The 27,993-nt window shown below is 35.6% G+C and overlaps 4 protein-coding genes across 8 annotated transcripts in view; 2 read left to right on the top strand and 2 right to left on the bottom strand.

Annotated features, from left to right (window-relative positions):
• LOC137400281 (tyrosine-protein kinase Fer-like) overlaps window positions 1-799 on the top strand; it is a 41,352-nt gene extending 40,553 nt beyond the window's left edge. For all 3 annotated transcript variants that reach the window (XM_068086609.1, XM_068086608.1, XM_068086610.1), the window contains one exon: window positions 47-799. In XM_068086609.1, the coding sequence (XP_067942710.1) occupies window positions 47-189 (143 nt within the window). In that variant the 3' untranslated portion in view covers window positions 190-799. The remainder of the gene's footprint in view (window positions 1-46) is intronic.
• LOC137400283 (small ribosomal subunit protein uS10m-like) lies at window positions 261-13,095 on the bottom strand. Its single transcript, XM_068086613.1, has 7 exons — window positions 13,042-13,095; window positions 8,062-8,150; window positions 7,492-7,594; window positions 5,034-5,182; window positions 2,801-2,912; window positions 2,343-2,432; window positions 261-916 (listed from the first exon to the last, which is right to left on the bottom strand). Exons 2-7 carry the CDS (start codon window positions 8,148-8,150, stop codon window positions 836-838), a joined length of 624 nt encoding a protein of 207 aa, XP_067942714.1. The 5' UTR covers window positions 13,042-13,095; the 3' UTR covers window positions 261-835.
• On the top strand, window positions 8,131-19,375 carry LOC137400284 (dynein axonemal light chain 1-like). 2 transcript variants are annotated; one of them, XM_068086614.1, is made up of 6 exons: window positions 8,131-8,194; window positions 15,931-15,969; window positions 16,973-17,138; window positions 17,232-17,431; window positions 18,394-18,517; window positions 19,156-19,375. In XM_068086614.1, the coding sequence occupies exons 1-6, from the start codon at window positions 8,159-8,161 to the stop codon at window positions 19,191-19,193; spliced, it is 603 nt and encodes a 200-aa protein (XP_067942715.1). In that variant the 5' UTR covers window positions 8,131-8,158; the 3' UTR covers window positions 19,194-19,375. The 2 variants fall into 2 exon arrangements, with proteins under 2 accessions (XP_067942715.1, XP_067942716.1); XM_068086615.1 differs by lacking the exon at window positions 8,131-8,194 and adding an exon at window positions 13,260-13,297.
• LOC137400285 (nucleoredoxin-like protein 2) lies at window positions 19,331-27,889 on the bottom strand. 2 transcript variants are annotated; one of them, XM_068086616.1, is made up of 6 exons: window positions 27,807-27,884; window positions 25,956-26,032; window positions 24,708-24,915; window positions 23,494-23,636; window positions 22,827-23,001; window positions 19,331-19,456 (listed from the first exon to the last, which is right to left on the bottom strand). In XM_068086616.1, the coding sequence occupies exons 3-6, from the start codon at window positions 24,888-24,890 to the stop codon at window positions 19,415-19,417; spliced, it is 543 nt and encodes a 180-aa protein (XP_067942717.1). In that variant the 5' UTR covers window positions 24,891-24,915; window positions 25,956-26,032; window positions 27,807-27,884; the 3' UTR covers window positions 19,331-19,414. The 2 variants fall into 2 exon arrangements, with proteins under 2 accessions (XP_067942717.1, XP_067942718.1); XM_068086617.1 differs by lacking the exon at window positions 25,956-26,032 and having other exon boundaries at window positions 27,807-27,889.
• Between the last annotated feature and the right edge of the window lie 104 nt (window positions 27,890-27,993).

The raw sequence follows: 27,993 nt of genomic DNA, 5'->3' as shown, positions 1-27,993 counted from the left end.
CATGGCAGTCATATGGTTTTACAGTACACGCATATGCTATTTACAGGCTATAGAATGTCCTGTCCGGAAGGCTGCCCCAATGCCATATATTCTCTCATGAGAGACTGTTGGGATGAGCGTCCTGACCGAAGACCTCATTTCAGTCGAATTGTCCTTGACCTGCAGGAGGCTCTGCAAAACTTTAGGTGAAGGAAGTGCTACTTATTGTACGTAACGCTCACCTTTGTATGTACGGCATGCCGCTCGGTACTTACCACATGTTGTTAACATACAGTAAGTGTAGGGTAAATACAGCACATTAGTTTGTGATTATCATGCCTGATGCTCTTCATATAGTTCGCACTCTATTGCTCTTTAGCTCGGAAAGAGTAAGCATAGATATAGGAGAATATGTTACGCCAAGGCACTATCATAACACTGAGTAGATCTATTCATGGGCACAATTGTGTTTTGATTGCTTTGTTCTTTTGTTCATAATCTTTTCTGTATCTTTCATTTTTTATACTTTTCCGTATATATTATATTTATACAACACATATTTTGATAATTGAATAAGCAAACATATTTTCAATCGATTTTTACTTTAAATTTTACTGTTACTGGTTAAGCTCAATAAAATATGACTGTAGAATGCATAATGGTAACGATGAAGTGATCAACAATGACATAAAATATTATTTCCCAACTCTCCTCGTATATTAGATTAGTTCTCTATTTTGCAAGGCAGCTCATGTTCTCACAATACCTTGATGCCTCTATGAAAGGATCTTATCAATGAATAAAACAGATGCAGATTTTATACACTCATCATCTTATACTTTCAGTCATTTCTCTTTCAGCTGACTTCCGGTGAAGTCTCTCCTCCTTTGGCCGGTTCAGGCCTCTTAATATGCTCTGGTAGCGCTTCTATCCTTGTCTACAATAATTAAAGAATAAATTTGTCAAATAATTACCTCTATAACTCTATGAAGCCAAGTTAAGCATCATTCTGAATCACTGTTTCTATGCTTGGATAAATGTGTTCAGAGTTACCTGCTGCCAACGAATTCAGTACCCTCTCATTTCAACGATTCGGAGTTGCGCTATCTTTTCAAGATTTGCAGAACATCCAACAAAACCGCTTAAATACTCTCACCCCAAATCTCTTACTTAGCACAAATCTTAGGAGCAAATTGGGGAAAGCATCAACTCGCTATCACCTCTACATACGAATTTTTAACATATGATGGAAAATATTAGAAGATACTTGTGTCGACATATTACGAGCAAACTTTCTCAAAACATTAAAATTGTGTAAGTAGAAATAAGGAAGCGGATTAAAATAAAAAATAACACATAAAACTATATAGATTAAGTTATTGTAAACTACACCTAATGAGAGTTAGACATCAATTATGCGATGCGCTTTCATCACTTGCTGGGCCACTGAACCTACGCTGCTGTTTATGGGACTCGCAAGGTAAAGCAGCAATAGAAAGATTTTTCACTGATTATCGCTTCATTAATGTAAGTTTTACATAAACCTTGATATTTACAATTAGTGTTTTTACATAGTTTCAAATGATACATTTGTTCTATTACTGTATATAATAACATCAGTACTAGTAAATATAGGTAAGCAGACACAAAATAAATACTCAAAATGTAAAATGACATTTAATTGAAATATATGTAATGCTAGTCTAACTGCATACAACAAGATTGAACTGTTTTCATTGAACTGTTTTCATTGAACTTGTGCATTGTACAACAAAATAACAAAATAAATCTTTTTACTGAATACTATGTTATTATGAGTTTTATAATAGTGTATATTGTAGATTACATTATACATTAATGTAATCTACAATACATTAATGTATAATGTACATACATATAATGTACATTACATATAATGTAGATTGTACATACAATTTAGGTTTTTAAATTTGGTTTTGTAGATAGGTTTATACACTAACTATTTTGTATTAATGCCATATTACATTAATTGGTGTATTTATCATTGTTTTGTGCTTTGGAATGAATTAGAAAAATACGCTGTATTTTTATAAGAATAATTTCTCCAGCATGCAACGGTCTGACATACAAAGCAAATACTGGAATGGATTAACTTGATATATCAAGGCTTGACTGTAGGCAGGCACTGGGAGTTTCCTGTATTTAACACAGCTCAAAGTGACCTTGCACGCGCTGACCTACATATGAACAGTTACAGCCTGCACTAGTTGATTTAGTGATGACTTTGGTTTATGATAAGCATAAGTCTTGGTTTCCAAGCAATGTTCACTACACAAACACACATTGTGGTATCACATACGTGTATATCTAATAGAGATAGGTACCTTGGATACTTTCATAGCCATTCCCTCAGGTAAGTTTCTCTGGATGTACTCTAGGTAGGTATCGGCAGTCGAGCCAGTCAGACGACTGAGCTGAAAAATACTCTAGAGTCGGCAGATATTCCATAAAATCTATCAGCAGGCTGGCAGCACATCAGGTCCATCAATGACATGGAGTTATGTAGCTCAATATGCCATGGAGAAAAACTCAGGTCAATGCACAAGATGATAAAGGAGGTGTTACAAAAATGTTTAACAATGTTTTACAATAACCTGTTATACTTGAATCAAAGGCTAGAAACTGAAAGATTTGCCTTTCTTGGTCAGCTCTTTGTATGATAGGCTGTTAAAATGATGATTATTGTGTATTTCATGTTGTAGAGTACATAATACTTGGCACTACCTGAACTCAACACTATTTTGTCACTTCCTGCTGACATATTGCGGTAAACATTACTCACCTTAATAAGTTTGAAGTGAGTTCTCATCTCGTACTGCACCTTGTGATATTTGCCGTGGACATGGCGTGACTTGAGCAAGGTTCGTTTGTCGATTATCTTCGGAGGAGTTTCACTAAATTTATTCAGTAAATATAAGGTCAAGGTCTCAGAGAAGTCAGAATGAACAGCCAGTGAAAGCACAGGCACTTTTAATCTCATTTTATTAACAACCTACTAACTCAAGGCACAAATAGGTATATTATAAAACTAATCAAATTATCTTTTTTTAATGTTTTCGTACCAAGCAGATCAACTTCAGATCAAAATGCTCAGCTGAAGATCTCCTCTTTCCAATAAACCACAGTAGTCAGCTATTAATGCAACACATTTCAACTTAATCATAATGCAAGACACGTAACTTCGTTTAAACTAACCTTGAATGACTTATTGCGATTTCAGCATTTCTACGAATATAGCATTGCAATAAAAATGAAATAGATCACAGCACACCTACCCATTTAATGCTACATACAATATTTCATCTTCAAAATACTAACAAAACACTCGGCATAATTTTTGCAGTAAAACTTGATAAAAATAAATAAAAGTCTTTGTGGCTAAATAGATCCGTAATGGACTTGTTGTGACGGAACGCAAAAAGACAAGCCCGAAGGTTTTTTATCTTTGGTTCCTTAAAAAATCACATTGATAGGAACAAACATTCAGAAATTTTGTGAAGAGCATTCACGAGGAGGCTTTAAAGGGCTGGAAAAAGGGCTGGCTTAGCAAACATGGTCAGCAAACAATCATCATTGAAGACCTTGAGATAGGCTGGAGTAGTTAACGATTAACTATTCTAGGTCACTTTACAATAGTAGTCAAGAATTGTCTTCTCCAATGACTAGACAGGTCGTTGCACGTGGAGTCAATATGTTCAGTAAGGAACTAGAAGTTGGGCATAGTGTAAGATCACACTTAACATTGATGGATAAATCCAAAAGCTAAGCTGGTTCAATGATACATAACATTGTGTATCTGACTAACAGTAACTTGTCTGTTCTCCATCTGTCTATCTCAGAGACCTTTTATACAATGTTGGCATGTTTATGGAATAGCAAATCAAAGCATTTCGATAGCATAATTAGTAAAATGTTACATATTATTTGAAGTGAAAATTCAGTTGACAAAGAACATTTTTAAGAATATCACTACTCACTTTTTGTAAGAAAATTATCTAAAAATAAATTTAATAGCAATTACGTTGTTGCAGAATCTGTAGCTGGGCAGCAATAGATAGACCATAATTCAGGGTTGAATTTCAACTAGTCAGCTTTTTCATTGTAATGTTATAGTGAGAAAATAAGATATCAAGGCCTGATCAACTTAGCTCGTTGACCCCAACTAGTGAAATGCAACATGAAATAAGCAATTGAAGCCTCACTTTGACATAAACTCTAAGGCTAAGCTGTTAAGTGTGACTAGAAGTTTTCATAGCTTTTAATATAGAATATATGAGTGATTGCAATAGCTTGCTATCACTCAAGATCTGATTTAGTAAACCTACGGTTGCCTCAACACACAAATTTTATAACATGCAATGTAAAGTTTAAGCAAATACTTGACTTTTCCGACATGCCACATTTTCATAAGAGAAAGAGGCTAGTGAAGACTAAAGATGTAACATGAAAAAGTATGAAAACTATAAAACAAAAAATTTTAAAAAAGCTTAAATTCTACATAGCTTGAGTCAGAGCTCGTTACGCTGTGTATTTGTAGCACAACCCCCAATTTTAAACCGGCACATCACTGAGCCAGCACACCCGTTGACATGATACTAGGGAGTACGTGGAAGTGTGAGAGTCCACTGGATTGTGGGTATCACTGACCCTGCACACCGGCTGATGTGCCTCTAAAGTAAAATGCTAACAAACTCTCTCATCACCGATTATTATTCTAGTTTGTTATTTATAATACAGTCCCATATCATGTACTTATTCTAACGTTATGTCTAATTGCAGAGAGTATTTATTGAGTACTGACTATACAGTTTTAGACAGTAGCCTAGTGGTTAAAAAGTTACCATTATTATTATAAGCATATTTGCTCCAACATACAATTACAATGATTTAACATAAAAAGTGGAGCAGGGAATTATTAACTTTCTTAGTAGAAGTTGTGCTGTGTAACACTGTTCATACGTTCAGTGGCCTCATGCTACATATTTCATATGTACCCCTATATTAGCACAGCTAACCTTTGACACGGTATATTTAATAGTTTGGCAGCTTCTGTAGCAAAGAACTCATAACTGTTGAGAACGGACGGGTCGTGTGCCATCACCTCTACATGTACTTGACTGTATAGAACATCAGGTTCTGTAGGCTGTGTATCTAACGAGGGCGGCTATAAGAAAACACTGTAGCATATCAGAATGATGAGAGCGCAGTTTCATGGCGATTTAATGTACCAAAGTGACAATATTAGTACAGTACATTGGTACAGTGTGACCTAGACTCACAACGTTAACCCATTATAATATTTACTTCTTGTGTTGGAAGTGAATCCTACACGGTGGAACGACTATTTCTGTAAGACTATTGTATTTTGTTTACGTTATTCTAGAGCCCAATAAGCAATGATAAATACTTAAAGTAATTACAGCATTAAAACAAATATATTATAAAAAACAATAAAAGCAAATATATTATATCACACTCGACAAAACAAATATATTATAAAATGCAATATAAAACAAATATATATCATACTAGACAAAACAAATATATTATAAAACACTATATAAAACAAATATATTATATAAAACTATAAAAAAACAACTAAATGTAAAAATACTTTAATAAGCAATAAAGGCCTGGCTATCCACACCGAAGAAACACGTCGTTCACATCGATGACGTGTCATTTCAACAACCGACATGTTGGTCTATGCGAAAAAGACAAAACAGATGCATTTCATGATTTGCTAAAATAGTTGATTATAATGATCTCTATTCAATTGTGTCCATTTCCAGTGTAACAAATTGCATGCAAAACTGACTTCTAAACGCTGATGACAACAGTGTTTCACGCAAACAATTATTTATGTGCAGAGAATGATATTCTTTGTAACAATATGACAGCTAATATTACAAATAAGATCATTTCATAAACAATTTTGGATAGTGCTTTTGGTAAGCACATATGCTAAAGCCCTTTTTTGTAGTTTATTGGATGTTAGTTTAAGTGAGTTTGTACTTGGCGGTTTTCCTCGTCGTATGTAATGTATAGCATTTTTTTTAGCAAAATATAGCCATACCAATAGCTGCACAAATAATATTGTTCTCTCAAAACTTTCATTATCCATGTTAGATAATAAATACGTATTCTGATGATACACAAAAAAGCGGGTCAGAAAATGCAACAAGGATGTCATGGGCTTCACACAAATGAGGCATATCCTTATTGGTTGATCTATTTGTCAACAAGATGCGTCATTTAAGTGCGTCCACATGTTTAGCCACAACAAATATTTACACTACTTGTCGAGGATGCATTTCATTGGTGTGTGTAGCCAGGCATTTAAATATATTTTTGCTGTTACTCTCCCCCTCAGAGACTCAGTTTTAGACTTGGCATTGCTGAGTTCATTCATGGAGCAAATGATAGAAATATGTTACCTAAACTATTCTGATTTACGCTAAATATAGTTCATATCGATTTAATTTGTAGTTCTTAAAACTATATTTATGGTTTATTCTTGACTCGTACCAGTTTTCTTACTTTTGCTCACTAAACTATAAAAATTTCAGAGTTGGCATGCTGAAAATTCCTTCTTATTGAGAGACAAGCACTTACTCAAATTTTACTCTGCTAGTCGAAAGATTTGTATGTAGAAGTGAGGGTAGGCTGAAGATTAACTGTATATGATTGCTCGCACCTATACAATACGCGAGATTACCAGTTGGTGGATTTTAAAAAGGGCAAGGAAATGCTATGGATATATGAATATATCATGAAATGTTATGGATATATGATGAAATGGATTCGTAGGAATCTGTCAAGCACCTATTATTCAATGAGCCAGAAAGGATTAAGAGTACAAACACAAGTCTTAATTTGTGCGGATGAGATAACAACACTGTTTAAGAGGGCGATGGATAGACTAAACATTCAATTGTCCAATCATTGACTCGACTTTTTACAAACCATTTCCAGTGTCTCCGACATACACTGTCCGACGAGATAAGACAAAACATGGTTATTAACCAGTAAGTGATATTATAAGGACTGATGCAATCAAACATATCAGTAGATACAGGGTAAGCAAGACCAGAGGACGCACTACAGGCTTTGCCATAGGAATCAAGGTGAAGGGAAGGTTACGCGAGTCAGATATAGCGAGACGAGCAAAGGTAAGAGATGGCTAAAGTTCCAGTTGGTCATTCGTAATAGAGCAGTCCATAGTGAACGGCTGGCGGGCAGCCAGAGGGCTATATCAATAGGCAGTTGCCACTATCTCTATACATCTGCTATTTCCCAATCAAGTCAGCATTTCTATTCAACTTCAGAGGGTAAGGAGGAAGGAGGAAGGAAAATGAGGCGCTCGAGTGTAAAAAGATTGAGCATAGCCAACTCTGGGGGAGCGAGGAATGAGATCGGCGCATCCCCTTCTTCACCTGCATTCGGAAAGGTAAAGCAACAACATAGACTCACCGCTAGTTCTGACTGCGTGGAATAGTTTAATGTCTGACATTTGACAGCACAATGTAGACTAGACCATGACCTTTCAACCTCACTCTTCCTCTGCTCCGGCACCCTTAACATCAATTTGCAAACTTGTTGTATTTACTCATGTTCATGCACAAAATATCTGCCTACATACACATGCAGAGTACATCCGTATAGTAAACCAGCTACAAAAAGGGATATTTAGAATCGGGCCAAGCTTGACAATGATTCTCCAAACAGAGTGGAAACTATGGCAATAGCTTGTGTATTTTTGTATCTACTGTGGTGGCAACGTCTTTCATACATGATGTAGCATCTAACATCAAAATACCATAGAGTAAGCCACCTAATCATACCAAAGTATTTAGCTATGCTACAATCGACACACGATTGTAATAAACGCTGAAGACATGAACAGGTAGGAATTAGCATTCACTGTAAACAAGCTAAGCAAATGCAATAGGAAACGAAGCGATAAATAGGGTCCCAGAGGAATAAAAAGAAAGTGGTTTATCAATAATAGAAGAAGTATAATATTGATCAGCAAAGCATTACCTGTGCTGTATGTGAAACCAAGGAATTAGGAGTCTTTGATGAGACGTAGAGGTAGTGGACAGGCATCTCGCTGCTAGCCTTTTCAACATCTGCAACGATGATTCACAGAATGACATCATCAGCTGACTTTCTGGTAGGTAAAAGCTATCAAAATCTGTAGCTAATCAGTAAAACTGAGAGGTGAGTAGGAGAAAATGACATGAAAGTGTAAAAGGCTCCTGATAATATGTAAAAATAAACAAGTCAACTCTGACTAACTCCTATCGTGTGAGAAAATAACTGATAATAATAATGTACAATATTAAGATTAAGTAATCACGAAGAGTTGACCATGTTAAAGCAATTCAAAATCAGATAAGAAGGCTAGCCTTGTGAAGGCTACTTGAGAAGGCACCACCAATATGGCTAGTTACGCATAGTTGATACTGAATCATACACTTAGTTACATTGTACAAAATACACAATGAATTGAACATAGAGAATGGGCATGGTTGACAGAGCTAAATGTTATATATCACCGGTCCACTTGTAAAATAATGGCATCAATCAGGAAATGATGCCGTATAAGTGCATCAAAAGAGACTTGGCAAGAAATCTGATTAGTGAACAGTTTAAAATAACTTGTGACTCGGAAAAGGATTAGAATGACACAGTTATTCACTAGCATTATGTTGGCATTACTACAAATAAGATACCTTAGTGACCAATAATAGAAGGCGGCAACTATACAGCTTTATCTAAACACACAAATTAACATATATATCTCATTATGAAGACATAATGTTATAAAGCAGAGGAAACTGTTAAAAATTACAATAGAATTCATAGCCACACAAACAGACATGTGCTAACAAGCGGTTTATTATTATCTCAGCCTATTAGCAGTGCGCAGGTAAAATATAAGTAATAGCACCATTAATATGTACATTACTTATTCAAGAATGTAAGATGGTAAGTTTGAGGTCAAATTTAGAGGCTTATGAAGATTTGTAGCAACTCTTATTCATAAAGTATAACATGCAAGATTACTAAAACATATTCTCAGATGGTTATCCCTGAATTCAAAAGTTTAATAGTTATTGCACGGTTTGTAGTTTAATTTATCTCATGAAAGGTATCTTTATAATACCTGACTTTAGCATGTTGATCCAAAACCCAGAAAAAATACAAATTGAAAAAATAAAACTGTCAGCGTTACAAGAAAAACTATGTAAAAAATGTTCTCCAAATGATGCTTCAAACAAATTAGATGATGAAATACTACTGCTTGCTGAACACGCAAAACAGTGAATTTAAAATATGCAGTTTAAACACGCACAAAAAATATAAAAAAGTTTTATCACAGTAGTTTCAAATATTGTAAATGCCACCAATGCACACTAGCATTACATCATAGACTTATGAACTTGTTACAAAATGTGCTAAGCATAAATTTCATTCCTTGCACATAGATCTGCACACTCGCTGTCTTGAGTGATGCAAAATTGTTATAAGATGCCTCTGGGTTATATGGAAAATGCACCTGGTTGCTAAAAAGTTACAACCAAACACCTCTTTTCTGGTAGAGGCATTATTCGGATGCTATGTTGAGTTGAACCACTTTTTCCATATGACATTGAGTAATCTATTTTCAGTGTTCTAAAAGAGTTCATCATGTTGCAGAGTTTAGCGGATACTCATAGTATTTTAGTAAAGAATGGAAAGATCTCATCGATTCATTTCCAGAATTTAGTTAGCTGTAATCCTTGAACGAATTTTTTATAGACATCTATTTCGCGAATGATAAAACTGGAAGTAACACCAGGTGGCGCTCTGTCAAAACTGCATGTATTTTCACTCTGAATGATAAATAACAAGATCATAACTGTGAAAATGATAATTGTCATATGGCATTTCAACACACACCCTCAATGGTGAAAATTTTTTTACAATTAATTATCTCGTTTGGGTCATCAGACAGCTATGTTGTCTTTGTCTTGTTTGTCAGCATGTCAGCTATGTTGTCATGTGTTGGGATGTAGTTGTATATGACGACATTGCATTCTCACAAGAAGTTAAATCTAACAAAAATATGCTTGGCTTTTTGATATCGTCCAGGCCTGGCATCTGTCAATGAGATAGCAACCTGATTGTCCAAGAAGATTGTCATTTTGGCTGAAATCATTTCCTTAGTCACTTTGGCAAGCACCATGTATTCTGCTTCAGTTGAAGAGAGCATGACTGTTGGTTGGCGCGTCGATCTCCAGATAATCAGCCCAGACCCTAGATAGAAGATGTAGCCAGTAATTGATCGTCGACCGCATGGGTCATTGGCATCGATCAATTGCTGAGAATATTAGCACGTAGTCTTTGGGGCCTTGAAGATACCGGAATAGTCGCTTCAACGCTGTGATATGTGTTGAGTCGTAACAGTTCATGTCTTGCGATTGTCTTGAGACTGTATACGATATTTATGGTCTGGTTGCGGTAAATAGATAGAGTAATACTCTTACTACTTGTCTGTATGAGTGACCTGCATCTGGTCTGTGTTGTATGATTATGGAGACAGCTTTAGCCCCTTTTCAGGAGGTGTAGCAGTGGGCTTGCATCTGTCCATCCTTAATCTTTTGAGAACATTTTCTGTGTACTGTAGTTGACTCATGTGTTGTCCGTCATGGTCGTGCGGGAAGTCAATGTCTAGGAACAATTTCAGTTCCTCACGGTAGTCCATCCGGAATTTGCTATGGAGCAAATTATTTGTATGATTGATTGTATCAATCTCTTTGGCTGTGATGATTAGGCTATTTACCCAGAACAGGATGGTGACTTGACTGTCTTGTGCCCCTTTGATATAGAAGCACTCGTCAACATGGTTTGCGGAGAGTCCTCTTGAGTGAGTCAGTGTCTGATTCCAGAGTCCTCCGCTGTGCTCGAGGACATAGAGTGGCTTTTGAAGCTGACATAAGAGTTTTCTACCACTGTTGTCCATTATTTCATAGCCAGGTGGTTTTGCGGGAAGATTTGCCTGTTGACAGAGCATTGAGATATGCCCTCATCACGTGCATTTGGTGGAGGTGTAGTCTTTCCTTTGCGGCCTTTTGTAGTAGGGCTCTAATTGGGTAAACGTTGTGGTGAGTGAGAATATCTCATCAGTCTAACCTTTGCTACATATCTTGCCTTGAACTTGTTCTGGCCAGGACTGTCACCTTGTTCAAGAGCATACACCCAGCGCCCTTTAGTTTCTTTTCTGTTAATGGGTAGTGAGTGGCTTCACTTTCATGTTTGGTTTTTTTGCAAGGTTCTCATTTAAGTATCCATTACCTTCTGCCATTCATTTCTGTTATTGAACTTCATGGCTTCTTCGTAAGTGTTGGAGACATTGTATATTGCTCTGTATGGACAGTCTGTACGCATGGTCTTGTGGACATGATCTACAGATGCTGTGAATCTAGTTTCTCAGATCTTATGTGTCTGATTTAGCATAGATTTAGAATCTATTGTAAGTGGCCTGTATGTCAAACGGGTATAACTGAAGTGTCTCAGAACCTACATGCAACCTCAGAACCTCTATGCATGCATGTATGCATGCATACATGCATGCATGTATGCATACATGCATGCATGCATGCATAGAGGTTCTGAGGTTGCATGTAGGTTCTGAGACACTCCAGTTATACCCGTCCCTGTATGTCATTGGACTCATATCCTGTTGCAGCGTTTAGCGGAGGAGCCACAGGATTACTCACAAAAATTTAGTAAAGAATGGATCGATCTCACCAATTTATTTCCAAAATTTATTTAGTTGTAATGCTTCAACATATTCTTTATAGACATGTTTTTGCATATAAAAGAACAGGAAGTAACACCAGGTGGCGTTTTGCCAATATTTCATTTACTTTCACTTTGCTGTAAATAATAAAAAGAGCATAACTCCAAAAATGATAATAGTCATGTGATCATCAACCATGATCCAGTGCAGCTGAACACATCAAACGTACTTCAACAAATTTAACTTACCACCATTAAAATACATAGTTGTTTCCCCGAACTCAAAAAACTACGTTAGTATGGGCGTGTTTTGTTAATTCTCAACCAGTGAACTCAATTTAATCGTCTGATTATTTAGAGCATTAATAATATAAAATAGCCGTAACCACCAGCTGTAACAGAGATTGGCATCCGCAAAATTATGGCGCCTGGTCTAGCCATGCGAACTTTAGTTGTATCCATCCAAGTGTTGCATCATTTTACATCAAGCAGCCTAATGCTTGGCACCAGGTAAACCTATGAGGTTATACACAGACTCCTTGCAACTATGAATTTTGCGAGTAGAGCTAACAGCTAATGAGCTCACATAATATGCATAAGTATTTGTATAAAAATATTATACAAAGAAAACGTTTAAAAACAGCTTTTGAAAATTATAATATGCAGATACAGCTTAAATCTACTTTAGTTTTGATGTTTTGGGTATAATACAAATCGCAAACCTTGTTGTAAATAAGTTGCCCTCGGCCTGCCAATATACTAGTGGTAAACCTTAATAACGCGCTAATGGTTAGTATTACCCTTACTACATATTTGTAGCAAATAAGTAATAAAATAATTCAGTTACATAAAGCAATATATGGAAAAGGGTACAATATGAGGCAAGAATACAAATATTACATGTATGCATGTAGAAACTGCATGATCAAAAACCTGCAACGGCTGTTTGTAAAAAATCAACATAAACTTGAAAGAACTTTACGTAACTGACAAAGGACGGAAGAACGCCCTTTTTTGCAGTAAAAACTGTGAAGTTTAATCGCGAGGTCATTGCCTCATGCCCATTACTCTTGTAATTTGGTTTAATAATTCTTCCATTGCCATGCCTGTTCTGATCCACATGTATAGTTTAAATAATCGAAGCAAACAGATCAATATGACGGCTAGGGTAAATAATACATGTACATTGTGGCACATGTGGCTATAACAGTACATGTACTCGAAAGCTCTTACCGTAATTATTTAGGCGCACCAAACACTGATTGGAAAATTAGCATTTTCTTCTAACGGTTCGTATCAGTCGGCCCCGTTTTTGATATAGATTGGGATAACAGGCAATAATCATGGAAAGCGCCATGTTGGGTAAAGATGCACCAAATAACTTTTTAAACTTTTCGAGTTTCCTTTAACAAACATTAAGACAAATACCTATTTGGGAGTTGTCAAGTGCGCCGCGGGCTCAAGTTGCTGTTGGAAACGAAGCAAGATGGTGGGTATATTTTGTCATTTAAACTTTTGTCAAGTAATTTTGATATTCTAAACATGGCCGGGACAGCGTGAAATTTGGCGTGCAACTACAAGCTACAAATTTATTTTCAGTAAACCAAAATATATATGCCAATGAGCATATGGTATCGGTATCGGTATCGGTATAAATAGATCCTGCAGATATTCATATGAATATATTGTGCAGGCCTCAAGTTTGTACAATCAAAAGTATAGACTAAAATTACAACCTCAAAAACAAAAAATAAAAAAGCTTATTGTATGACATATATATCTCCGAGTTTCATATCTCGTATAGTTCTCGGAAGGAAGCTATTATGGTACTTGTTGTTATTTGCGGTTAAATTCATGGGCTGCGAGGCACGCTGACTTCTAGTGGTACAATGATCTTCATTTTTATTTTTACTAAAAAGCTCAGGAAACTTGTGTGATATTGCTCCTGGAGACTCGGAACAGGCGTCTCTGATCATTTTATATAACAAACATTTACGCAAGTTGGTTCTACGTTCCTCTAACGTCTCCAGGTTCATGTCTTTAATTAAGCCAGTTACACCAATATCGCGACCTTTAACATTGCAAATAAATCTTACAGCCTTTCTCTGAACCGCCTCAATCTGGTCAACCTCGTATCTCTTGTACGGGTCCCACACCTGGCATCCATACTCCAAAATAGGTCCAATAAAGGATTCATATGCAAGTAGTTTGAGAGCTTTAGGTGCACTAGATATAGATCTCCTTAAAAATCCTAGCATTTGACTGGCCTTTTTAACTTTGCAATCGATGTGATACTGCCACGAAAGGTCACTAGATAGCCACACTCCCAAGTATAGTGAATGGGTTTCAAACTGTAACAAACTTCCATTTAAAAAATATGGCAACTGGTCGTCAGAACATGCAGAACCTGAAAAACACATCACCTTACACTTTTCAATATTAAATTCTAGCTTCCACCTCTGAGACCAATCGAAGACAGCGTTTATGCTATTCTGAAAGTCGACAACAGTAAAGGAATTATCAATTGAGGCATAAACTATAGTGTCGTCCGCAAACAAACTAATATTACAATCAACACATTCAGACAAATCATTAATATACAATAAAAACAATCTAGGCCCCAAGACAGAACCCTGGGGTACCCCACTTGTAACACAACGACTCTCACTATTTACCCCTTTTATCGTAACTCTTTGAGTTCGCCCGGTTAAAAAATGTTTAATCCAGTCAACTAAAAAAGGACTAAGATTGTAGCGTTTCAGTTTATTAATTAAAAACATGTGAGGGACCTTGTCAAAGGCTTTTTTAAAATCTAAAATTAAAGCATGAGTTGGTACTTTTCTATCCAAAGCTTTTGCAATTGAGTGAATGGTAGATGTCAGTTGAGTCTCACAGGAGAGCCCAGCGCGGAAACCATGTTGAGAGGTGCTAATTATTTGATCTAGTTCGCTATTCAGTTTATGCAAAATGATGTGTTCCATAATCTTGCATGGAATGCTTGTCAGTGATATGGGCCTGTAATTCCCTGGAACTGTTCTGTCACCCTTTTTATGAAGGGGTACCACATTAGCCTCTTTCCATCTTGTGGGAACTCTACCAAGCCTTAATGACTCGTTAAAAACAATAGTTAGGCAGTCTGCAGTTTTTTCGGGCTGTAATTTCAACATATTACCATTAATACCATCTGGACCGGGGGCTTTTTTGATTTTAAGATCGTTAATCAATTTTAAAACGCCCAAGGCTGTAATATCGGCGGCCCAGTTTTCACACTGTTCGACATGCAACAGTTGTTCAGACTGACAAAATTGTTGCTGAAAAAAATCATTAAGCAGGTTTGTAATCTGTGGCAAGTTCTCTGTCAACTCGCCATTTGGTTGGGCAAGAGACTCAATGCTAGATGTATTGGTTTTCAAAGATTTAATATGTCTAAAAAAGGGTTTAGAATTACCCTGTTCCAATGGTGCAAAAACTTTAGTTTTTAGATAGTCATTTTTGGCTACTTGTATACTCTTTCTATACTTCCTTTGTTCATTTCTGTATTTCTGCAACAAAAAATTATCACCCGATTGTTTAAACCTCTTCCAAAGTCGTTTCTGATTACGAGATTTTCTCCTTATACTATAATTCAACCACAAATGTTTTTCATTCCTTATCTCTTTAGTTGGAACCGATAAGTTAATAGCTTGGATAAAGCTCTTTTCGAACATGTCCCATAGTTCATCAATTGAAACACTAGTGGTAACTGCATGCTTTAAATCACGAAAAAGATGATCAAGAGACTGCTCGAATTGAACCAAGTCACATTTATCATATAATAGGATGGTAGTCTTAGCAGCACTTTTAATTGATCTTGCACATTTGATTGAGAAAGCAATGATGTTGTGATCACTTAAGCTATTAGGGTATATCTCTAGATTTTCCACCATGCCTGGGTGGGTGGTCATCAGCAAGTCAAGAGTGTTTCCCTTAATATGGTAAAGAGAAAGTTTATGCGTTAGTTTATTAACTGTGGCCACCAAACCATCGGCAAAAAGTAACACATGTTTGTTTGCATGCAGTCATTTGTTATAACTAAATATAGAATTTTTTTTGCAAAAGTTAACAGATCGTTTATTGTTGTAGTCAAAAGGAACTACCATAAAAGAGGCTTTGGCAAAATGGGTAAGTAACAACTTCTACTTAATTTGTTAAAGTGGTAGGAATGCTCGTGAAAGTGGTAGGTGTCATTCATTGTCAGCAAATGTTCAATAATTGTCTTTAATTCAAGTACATCTCTTTTACTACCAGACTATCAAATAACTGGCAGCCGTTTTAGTATGATCAATGATATAAAATTACCCACATGGTGGGTTTATAGCGTTGGTATGATGATGTGCGCTCTGCGCTGTGCTCTAGAGAAACCCTGTCTACTAGCATACAAAATCTTGTACAAACCACTTTTTGAATATGCAGATTCAGTTTGGGACACATCTATTAGATCAAAATATTCTAACGGCACAAAGCGTAGCCTACTAGATTTATATATATATATATATCATTTATAAAAGAGAAGTAGGGTATCTAAAACTACTGAAACGAATAAAGACAAGGCATGCTCTACAATTTATCCTCTTCAAAGAAGAAAACCATAACATATTATTCAGCGCATGTGGTGAATTGAAGCAATTCTAATCTGCTGAGATGCTTTTTAACAAATGGTTTCTACCGTTAAATTGTGAACACCAACAATTTATACCAAAATCGGTCTATTATAGCTGCTCAAGAAAACTGAAATCTAGACTTGACTCTGACTTGACTCGAGTAATGCTTTTAACACACCCACAGCTAACACTGTTAACTTGTTTCAAACCTAAATTGCATATTCAAATGACAAGTGACTAATAAATGCTAAGTGAGGACTTGAGATTTCACGTGGCACTTGTTCTTGCTCCAGTCTATACCAAAGAAGTAACATGTAAAGGTTTTATAGTAGATGAATATGCAATAATTTCACTTGCATTGTTCTTGAAGCAAAATTATTTTGTCATGCATTATACAAGTGGCGTTATTATGCTATCTTAGTTCGTCATTCAGATGTTGCGGAATATTACAAAAAAATAATAATCGCTGAAGCAGCTCAAATCAACTAGCTTTTGTACAATTACAAATCTTTTTCCAATTTTAGGAAGAAAAGAATGGCTCAAAAGCATCTGAAGCCAAGGAAGTGAAGCTCTACGCGCAAATACCGAGCATAGAAAAAATGGACGCTTCATTGTCTACTCTCGCAGCATGTGAAAAGTTGTCTTTGTCCACAAACCAAATAGAAAAGATTGCTAATCTCAACGGTCTAAGTAAGGACATAAAGTTTCTATAAAAATTTAATACGTTCATATGATTATTGCAAAAAGTATTTCTATTGTTTGTTGCACTGCACAATATTGTAGAGGCCTTAAAAATTTTATCACTCGGTCGGAACAACATCAAAAGCTTGACAGGATTGGAGGCCGTTGGAGATACGTTGGAGGAACTTTGGATATCATATAACTTCATTGAAAAGCTAAAAGGCATAAACGTGCTGAAGAAGCTGAAGGTCCTCTACATGTCTAACAATGCGGTTAAAGATCTCAATGAATTTGTCAAACTGGTGAGTGGTTTATAAGCTTCCAGATCATGCTGTTTGAATAGAATATTTTATTTTAACGATACGAGCGATGCTTGTGTGATGCTTTAGTATTTTGAATCAATTACAGTGGTTTGGGAAATAAACTGGACCCTTTGTTAAAAAACTAAAATTCGCATTTACAACGTTGTTACTCATCGTGAATTTAGTCGATAACCATAAATATCCTGTTTTCATCCTGATTCTTGATCATCTTAATTTCAAATATGTAAACCGAACAGATTGTGCAAAACCAAACCAGCATTGTGTTTTGAATGATTATGTAGGCTAAAATCTGAACATTTCATTTTTATTGGTTTCCGATAAAAATTTGTACTGACATGATCACACCACATACATTTTTTGGCTTATTTCAGCTTTACCAATTCCTACAAGACTAGATTTTGAATGTGTAAACAGTTCAAAACAGTGTAATTTTATATTTTTTCATATTTTATAAAATTTTTATGTATACATTTTAGAAACAAGAAATCATTTCATGAAAACTGGTGATATGTGATGCAAATATTTTATTACATTGGCCGAATGTAATAAAAATAATAGCAAAGACGAAAGCAACCAATTGTAAATAAATTGGAAAATTTTGCTCAACACACCGCTTTATTATCAAACAAACAGACATGAAAATATTTTAAAAATTGAGCGTTAGCCTAGTAAGTAGCGCATTGTGGTTGTCCGAGAGAGAAGCGGTACTATCAGGATATTTTCATAGAACCAGATGCTTTAGCATGGCAATCTGTTCAATTATGTTGCTAATGCTTTTCATGGCTTTTTTACATACGTTGTTATAATATGGCACTGAGAATGTCATGAACTTTTCTCTCCTTTCTAGTCGAACACTGTGGTAAAATTGTTGTAAATATAATTTAATATATCGAGTTTGGCTAATCGCAATATCGTTCAATATTTTAATAAATCTATTGCAGAATGACCTGCCGTGCTTAGTTGAGCTCAACTTCGTTGGAAATCCGCTAGAGGAGGCGATGACAACGGCTGGCACGTGGAGAGATGAAGCGAGCAAGAAGCTCGCCAGGTTAAAGAAATTGGATGGTGAGTAGCTAGACATGTTCTGACTGTATAATGAATTGTGAGCATAAAATTCATTATACACGACTCTAAGTATAGCAGGCTGGTATACATATACCAGTCTACTATACTTCTAGTAGGCTGGTATATGTGTTATATATAGTATGTCTAGTAGGCTGGTATATTCATATATACCAGCCTACTAGTATATGTATACACCAGTGAGCTATATTTATATATATGTTCCCGTATATGTATATATATACGGTACATGGGTATATATAAATTACCGGTAGTAGAGAATTAGACAGTGTATTTATCTTGGTCGGCGACTGTCAGTTGCTGGCTTACGCAGTCATCAGGCTGTAGATCAGGGAGATCTACAGCCATATGACTGCACAAGCAAGAAACTGACAGTCGCTGCCAAAGATAAGCACACTATATAATTCTCTACTAATTTATATATAATTATATATAATTTCTCTATAATTTATATATTTCTCTACTAATGATGGTTTTATTAGCATTATGGTTTTATCTCTATTTATGATAAATTTCAATATACATTTGCAAAAATATAGCCTACTGGTACATACATGAATATGAGTAACAAAGATGTATATCTAAAGTGCACATCACTCAGAGACTCTTGATGTTTATAGGTGTTCCTGTTATACGTGATGAAGAAGATGACGACTGATAGAGATTACCCAACCATGTTAGAAGTTGCTGGCTCTTGTCGATGAACAAACATATTCATGGCTCATGCGTGAAGCTATCCGTCCAACATATTTTATCTATAGCATCAGCTGTCGAAAATCGCTTTACGATATTATGGGTTTACATATTTATTATGCAAAATAAATTTATATGAGAATATTACATTTACACTTCGGCATAATAAAATGATTCATAGAAAAATCATATCGTAGTTTGGCCATCATTTGGTGAGTCATTAACTTCCTACAAAAGAGTAAAATACAATAAAATGTAACACATGAATGTCTTTAACTTTTGCATGTTATACAAAATGAGAAGCTTGAGACCAACTTGAAATATAGTAGCTGATAGAACAAGGTGAGGTTTTAATCGTGAAAGACCCGACCAAAGTAAATAAATTTGCTAACAGAAATTTAAAACTATTAAATATTAGCTAGCGTTAATAACTGGTTATGGCTTATTCCAAAGTAATGCACAGCAACGACACATAGTCATTCGGGCCACCATATCCACAACAAAAATATTTTCACATTACCATTACAACCAATGCATTCACAAAGGCAAACAAAACCTCACTACCACTAGGACTACTGCATCCACGAAGAAAACAACATTTACAACTATTTCAACCATAGATATAGTAAACCCTAGATTGGCGAATAGCTATTATTACAATGGAGCAAAAGTGAGGCCTATAATTGGCTGTTGTTTTCACGACGTTACGTCGTAGTGATGTGCATCATAGCATCAAAGCCTTCAATTGAGCAATAAGTTTAGTAGTGGAAGCACGCTTGGCATGCTAGTTTTTAAGTCATAAACGTAACAATAAGACCAAATTCTTAGTGAAATGTCATCAGAAGAGACCACAACACCCCAGGTATATCCTGAATTGCCCATAACAAGACAGAACTTCAACTCAAAACAAGAAGTTCTCAACAATATCATAAGCTATCTATGCCGATTAAAGACACCAAGCTGAAAGCTGCTAGTGGAAAATAATAGGAAAATCATCATCATTTCATCATTGGTTTTGAGCCAGCATCCAAATCTGTACATGGCATTGCTCAATATCTTTTCAGCAACTACCCTTACATCAACTACTTTCTAACCTTTATGATCAACCACGATCACATTGAGATTCTGTTTTCCACAATACGATCTAAGGGTGGCTATAACAAAAACCCGGACGTGCAGTGCTTTAGATCTGCAATTCGAGCACTGTTCATAAAAGCAGATATCACACCACATCCCAATGTTAACTGTATTGATCTGGATGTGAGCAGGGCTGAAAAAAACTGGCCAACTCCTGCTACATTCTCTGGCTAGAAAGAAAAAGAAAGAAGAGACAAAAGCTGAGGAAGGTGAAGATGAGGAGTTCGGTGATGAGGATTGTTTTTTAACTCAAATGTGATGATTGTATCAAGTTCTTGATCGATGTAGAAGTAGTGGGAAGTAGAAATAGTAATGACATAACCCTAATCTCAGTTAAAAACAGAGTAGGATTGGTGACCACATTGATAGGCCGAATATGTATTGCTGCAGAAAAGTGCCTACGTTCACACATGGAGAGCTATGGTATCACACAGAGAGCTTTTAAACAAGTAACATCACAGACAATAACATATATGTCTTATTACATAACCTCAATCAAGGTGTTACATGTACAGTGCATGCCAACAGTCTACTCAAAACTATAGTAAATCACTATACTAAAATCAGAATAAACTATGCCGCTTCAAAGCAGGAATCTAGTTCAACCAACCTTAGACAAAAACTATCTCTTCTAGTTATTTTCAGTCATGTCTAATGGGTGTTTAATACAGTGGTCCAGCATAACTGCTTCTAAATTTCATTTGACTTATTAGTTTGTTATTAGTTTAATTTCTATTTGGTCACTCTTTGTATTATCAGTGATATAGAAGCTTCTAAATCATTGGTATTATTCATTACCATGTGTGTAAGATTCTTGCCTCTCTCATCCAAAGTCATTACAGTCATACATCGACTTACGAGCTTAATGCGTTCAGAGACTGAGCTCGCATGTCAATTTACTCGCATGTTGGTGCAATTTATTTATATATAGAACAATTAAATATATATTAATTGGTTTCCATACTCTAAAAATGCAAATAAAACACTCAACACAATATATTGTAACAGAAAGAACATGTTGGTTATTGTCCTAACTTACCACACGCTTTCAAAAAGCAAAAAATAAAAAATTATGCAAGGAAATGTGATTAATTAAAATGTAAAATTAAATACATACAATAGCAGCTAACACTAGCATTTGCCAGAGAGGGAGAGATAAGTTATCCTTCATTACAACAGCTGACTTTGATAAATTTGGATTTTATCCAAGTCTTAAAAGACAAGCTTAAAAGCAAACCTAAAGGCAAACTTTAATCTTTAACGTAACGTAATTAAAATTTCTTCGGCGTTCATAGTTTTAAGTTTCTCGCTGGTTAGCTAATTTTGTTTCGCTCTCTCGACCAGCCGGCCGTTTTAAGAGAAACCTATCTAAGGACGTTTGCCTTTGTCGCCCTTTCAACATGTTGCGATCAGGACGAACACAGGTGTCGTCACCAAGGGTTAATGCACGACCACTAGCCAACTTGTCCGAATGTCTATTTTTTATAGTCTTGATAGATAGCACCGGCCTTTTTACGTAGCATCGTTTCTGTTACGCCGTCACCGGCCAATTGTTTGTCTTTTATCTAAAGCCTGAGCAGTCTCACCATCAGTGGTCATGAAGATCGCTGCGTCGTTTAGAAACTATGGTTAGTCTTTTTGCAAACTAAATGCCTTGAATATAATCCTTGTGTTTGATAATTGTGAATGTATTTCTGTCATATTGCTGAGCTAGCTCAATCACGCATACATATTTTGCATATTTTTTAATAATTTTCCGTTTAATATCAATTGTTATCATTCGCTTTTTCTTTGCATTATCTATCCTTTTACTGGCAAACTTTCAGTCTACGCTCGGTACTTTTAATTCACATAATTCAGCGCTGAAAAACACGCACAAAAAACATGGTAAAAAAGTATAATCTGAGCAGTTGAAAAATACAGAGTGATGCTGTTCCCATAAAACACCTCCGACATACTTGGCAACTGACTCACGTGCTCGTATCTCAAACATGGCTCGTATGTTAGTGCTAAAACTTGCTTGAAAGCTGGCTCGTACCTCGAGTTTGTCGTACGTTAGGGCACTCGTAAGTTGAAGTATTACTGTATATAAGTTTTACATATTTTCAATAAAGTATGCAGTCTCAGATGCACAAACTATGGAAAAATTGAGCAGTTTTAGTGCTAAGTCAATAGGAGTTAATAGATCAGCTGATTCGTTTTGCACATCACCATGACGTTGCGTCATGCTAATTATAGGCCTCACTTGTTTTGATTATTCGCATATCTAGGATTTACTATATCTATGATTTCAACCAATACAACTACAGTGTCTACGAAGCAAACAACATCTTTCTACCATTACGACCACAGTGTCTACGAAGGAAACAACATCTTTCTACCATTACGATCACAGTGTCCTCAGAGGGAACGCATTCCACTACCATTACTGTGTTTACACAAAGTCACTTTTAAATCCCACCTCTTGTTCGGTAGGTTTGGAAGGCTTGGGTTTGGCTGCATCAATCCAGTTATAGACCGCAACTACAAGCTTAGATTCAATATCAGATCTCCCCTTGTATGAAATCGGTGTGCCATCTGACGTGCATACAATAAGTTTGGGTACTGTGCGTACATTGTACTTGCTAATCAAATCCCTGCAATAAGCCATCGTGAGATTATGAAAACTTGGAGTTGTTCTCTCCTCGCACTACTCTGTTCTTAATAATCTATCATGTCCTACTACCATTTAGTAGTTGAAAACGTTTTTATCTACAAAATACTACATCAAAATCAATTTCACATCATATTAAATATTATGACATAATGCTGCAAGCTTGCCAAGCAAATATATATAAATTTTTTGTTTAAACAACAATACATGGATATTATAGTAGTGCTAGCTTTGCAAAAATTATCAAAAACTTCCATGAATCTCCAATTTTTAAGTTTTGTGTTGGGTTAGAGTTTAGGTTTTTGCTAAAAATTATTCATACTGCATATTCTGCCTTACCTAGTGTTTCACTAGCAAAAAGCTTCAGACAGCTTTATTACATCATAAAGAAAAACCCATCTAATACGTATATTGGAAATCAACTACATACCTAGTCACAGCAAAACGCTCAATTGCTGCTATGCTGCAAACTTACTTAATATGCTGGTTGTCAGGAGAGATTATAAACCAGTGACTTGGCATTGATCTATAAGTATACTTGGCTTGTTCTGGGTCACTCTCAATGGGCACATTGACTACAGCCAACTCTGATGCTCGCTTCTCCATAGCTCTGTGCGCCTGTTTAACAAGTCCATTTCAGTCTTTATTCAACTAATCAATGTAACTGTGTTACACGTCTGCTAGACAATAATGATATAGTCTGTTGGTAGAAGAGTTATGTCCGCTATAGAGGAGCTACCGGCATCAATAGTCCCAACCATAAGGAAACCAGTGAGATACAGATGCTGTCAGGGAGAATCATGAGTTTCAAAAAGTTTCTGCAATATCTAAGGCATAAGACTCACCACAAGTTACCTTTCCCTCACAGATTTTCAAAATTTTATCTGTAACATTCCGTGTTTGTGCTTGGTAGTGAAGAGAAGCAAAACATCTTGGAGTTGTCTGTTCGAGTTTTCAAAATAATTTTGTAAACCCACAACTCCATACAACACTTATTCGAAGTTTCAATTAATGTATAATATTAATTAATGCCATTAATAATAGTAAATAACACACGCTATAATAATAAACGACTATACACTAGTAAATAAATTTCCATTCTCGATGGCAAAAAATATATATACAGCATTTAAATATACATATAGATCACGAATAGTTAAAAATGTATGTAAATATACTGAAAAAATATTGGAGTTCTGCTATGCAAGAACAACTATAACTCCAGTATTCATTGGAGAATTGGGCGCATTAACAACTGCACATCAAATTTAGCAGAAAAGCGTGCTAATGGAACCAGCATAGATCTTGAGGCTAGTAATCATACTCACAGGTCTCTGGTAGAAGACCTTACCATTCCAGTTGGGTTAACAAGCTGAGAAAATAATTTTACATATACGCACATAGACTCCTGTGTTTAATATATAACGACATAGCAACATATATGCATATATGCATATATAAAAATATATTTCGATATACTTGCATTTATATAGTGTATATATATATGTATATATAATAGAATATATCAATATGTATATACAGTATTTATGAATGTAAATACAATACTAAGTGCTGTAAGCCTAGACAGATCAAACAGCTAGTCGTTGCAAATAGGATGTAATACTTGGCTCAGTACTTTAGTAAATGTGTGGCAGGGCTCATACCAGTTGGATGGATAGGATGTAATACCTGACTCAATACTTTAGTAAATGTGTGGCAGGGCTCACACCAGTTGGATGTGAAGTACAGGGCAACTATTTTGCTTTCAATAGCCGAGTGTCCAGAGATACTCTCTCCCGTTTTGTATTTGAGGTTGCAGTTGTGCAGCAGACACGGACAGACTTCCTCTGCCAGTAACTCTGACACATCCATGGTGAGAACAGACAATGGTCAGTAACTGAAAATGTAGGTAAGCATAATTCAGCAATAACTTGATATACAGTAGTACATCAACATCCAAAAGTTGTAATTTATTGCATCACCTCTGTTGACTTATGCATGCATTTATTACTAATAATTTAATTGGTTAACATTGTTAAATTCACAAGTAATAGTTAAAAAACAATAAATAACAATAAAGTAATAATAGAAGTTTCCTATTCATTCTGGGATTTTCTATTAATAATGAATGTGTACTACTTCACTGGTCAACCATATTAGGTAAGCTATTGGTTTAGTCCTACATCAGTGTCGTATAGTTTCACAGAGTCCCGCGACCAATGGAAGAGTATATGGGAGCTCACTCTTTTCCAAACAAACCGGCCATGCTCACTATTTTTATAAAAGGTTTAATGGAGAGGCCCCAACATTAACCAACAAAAATCACTCCCATGAGCAGTTGCTCTGAAACTGATGGTTGTATTATACACACTTTGAAAGAAGACAAAATTCTCTACAAGAGGCTACAGATAATTTTTTTCTATTAAAAAAACTAACTCTTTTAAGGCTTGAATTAAAACATGTCTTACCTAAATTGATATATAGCTCAAGTTCTTATAGGTTTTGTATCGGCAACCAGTTTCTGGTTTGGGCTTTGAAAGGAATTACGTTTTAACTTTTGTGTAAAAACCATAGATGCAGCTATTAATCAGATATGACATAGTGGCTGGCAGCAATATTCATTTGAATACTGTGAAACTATACGGCTCTGTTTTACATAAAGGAGAGTCTAACACCCCCTTTCTTGTTAGTCAGTCCAGCCATTAGTTTTTTTACAATTCCAGAGCAACCAATATACGTACAACCAACTAATGCTGAATCATTAGTTTATAAAATATCTAATGGATTATTAGCGTTTAGTTTACCTACCGTAAAACTTCAAATTGAATGCCATGGCGCTTCATTTTTCAACCCTTTCTCTATAGTGGCGGTCAAATAAAGGTGGAATTCAATTAAAGGTTTTACGATAATTTAAACACTATAGGAGCAAATACTCACTTTAGTTTCATTCTAAATTATCTAAAATTTATCTTCATAGATACTTCTCTATATTGATCGTCTTCTGAGTCTTTTATCTATTAAATATTAAGGAAAATTATAATGACTCATGTAAACTTATTGATTGGTGTCTGTCTTTTTTACAATTTCTATAGATTTGTTTATTGTGAAGACTCATGAGGAATGCTTCAAGGTATGCATACGGATATGAAGGAGTTAGAATTTTGGAAGATGCGCATTCTTTACACATAGTATAACAATGGTCTCAACCAGGAAGTTGACCTATTTGAAAATATAGATAGCTGAGTTAGTAACCAATCAAGAGAAGACAGCTGGAGTTTTTTGGGCACATAATGTGAAAGGAAGATCTAGTGAGCTTGATGGTAATAGGAAGAATTGAAGGAAAATAAAGCAGGGGTGGACAGTTGGTGATCTACCTGAGAAGCCTAAGTTAATGGATGGCAGATTAACTACCAGAAAGAGAGAGAACACCAAACTATCAAAGCAAACATTTTTGAAAAAAATAAGGGAAAGGACGTGGTAAAGAACTGTGATCGCCCACGTCCTCACAGGGCATGGCACTCAGAGAGAGAGAGAGAGAGAGAGAGAGAGTGAGAGACTGTTTTGCAAAAATAGTAGAAACAATCCAAAAATAATGGCTATGCAAGTTTAATTTGCAACTTCCATTCCTTGCTAGCTACCTATTGATCATTAGTGCTTGTGATAGCCATTGAAATTACAGGTGCATTTGACTCTGGGTGTAAAAAAAATGGTCTCTAGATGAGCCAATCCAAACAATCATAATGACATGTGTAAACTATGAACAATACACTCTCTCAAGTCATACGCATTATCACTTATCACCATCATTTATCATCATCATTTATCATTAAACTAAATGCGTAAGCAGCATTTTAGGTTTTATAATGCACTAAATAGTGTAGTTAATGTTAAAAAGTGTAAATTAAAATCATGGTCATAACTTTTTTATTTCTACTAAACATTCAAATGAGAGCCATGTGAGACATTGCTTAACAAAGATATAGTCAAAAGCTCACGCTGCAAGCATTTCTAATAAATTAGAAGAAAAACATTAATTCTGTTTGATTTAATGAATGACCAAAAACTTCCTTTGGTTTTAAGTAAGGTGTCTAACAGTTTGTGTTATTTTTGCAGAAGTATGCTGAGCTAATATCAGACTTAGGCTAAAAGCATTTGAAGAATTAGTGAGGGGCTGAGGTTTATCTATTACTCAGAAAGTGTAAGTGTATTATGAAATATAAAACATAAATATTATTAAAACTGTCATCGGACTCTGGCAGGTGCATACAAATACATGTAAAAATTAGTGACCCAGTGTTCTGCTAAATGTGAATAAACTTTGGTGTGGCAATGTCTCTAGTGTAACCAGAATATCTTTTGCCAAAATCTATTCAAAATTTAAAAAAAACGTTAAAAAAACCATGTAAAGATGAAGAGCAAGACATGAATTTGTGGCTCGTATAAATAGCAAACAATTGGAGTGGTCAATGCCGTCAATAGAGCTCTATGGTTGCAGACAAAGAGTTTTGTTTCACTGGGAATCAACAAATGATAGCTTCAAACCAGTTTATTAAATGACTAATTATTTACAAATACTTTAAAAATTATCACTAAAAATCAACAAGTGAAATGCAAATATGAACCTTTTTCATTGTTTACAACATGGAGTGCTAGCTGATGTCAGCAACATCGAATTGACCAATTCTTCAATCTATCCTGGCACTGGGATAAAGTTTTCATCGAACACAATAGTATGTTAAGTAGCTATTTACACAAAGCAAATGAAACAAAAAGTGCAAAAGGTCCCACCTCTTATTCCGTGTTCTCAGATACCTGTTCAGAATGCAGATTCCATCATCTTTTAAATCATTCTACCGTTCAGCGAAAGGCCAGCGTTGTAGTTTCCAATGTAAACACACAGTCTAGCCTGTGATTTATCGACTACTTCATCAAAAGCATTGAGTGCGAGCCGTTTAGTCATTTTCGAAATATTCAA

Source organism: Watersipora subatra, chromosome 7 (genome assembly GCF_963576615.1).
Source record: "Watersipora subatra chromosome 7, tzWatSuba1.1, whole genome shotgun sequence".
Lineage (NCBI taxonomy): Eukaryota > Metazoa > Bryozoa > Gymnolaemata > Cheilostomatida > Watersiporidae > Watersipora > Watersipora subatra.
Note: the sequence above shows the minus strand (reverse complement) of the source record. Positions and strands in the feature narration are given on the sequence as shown.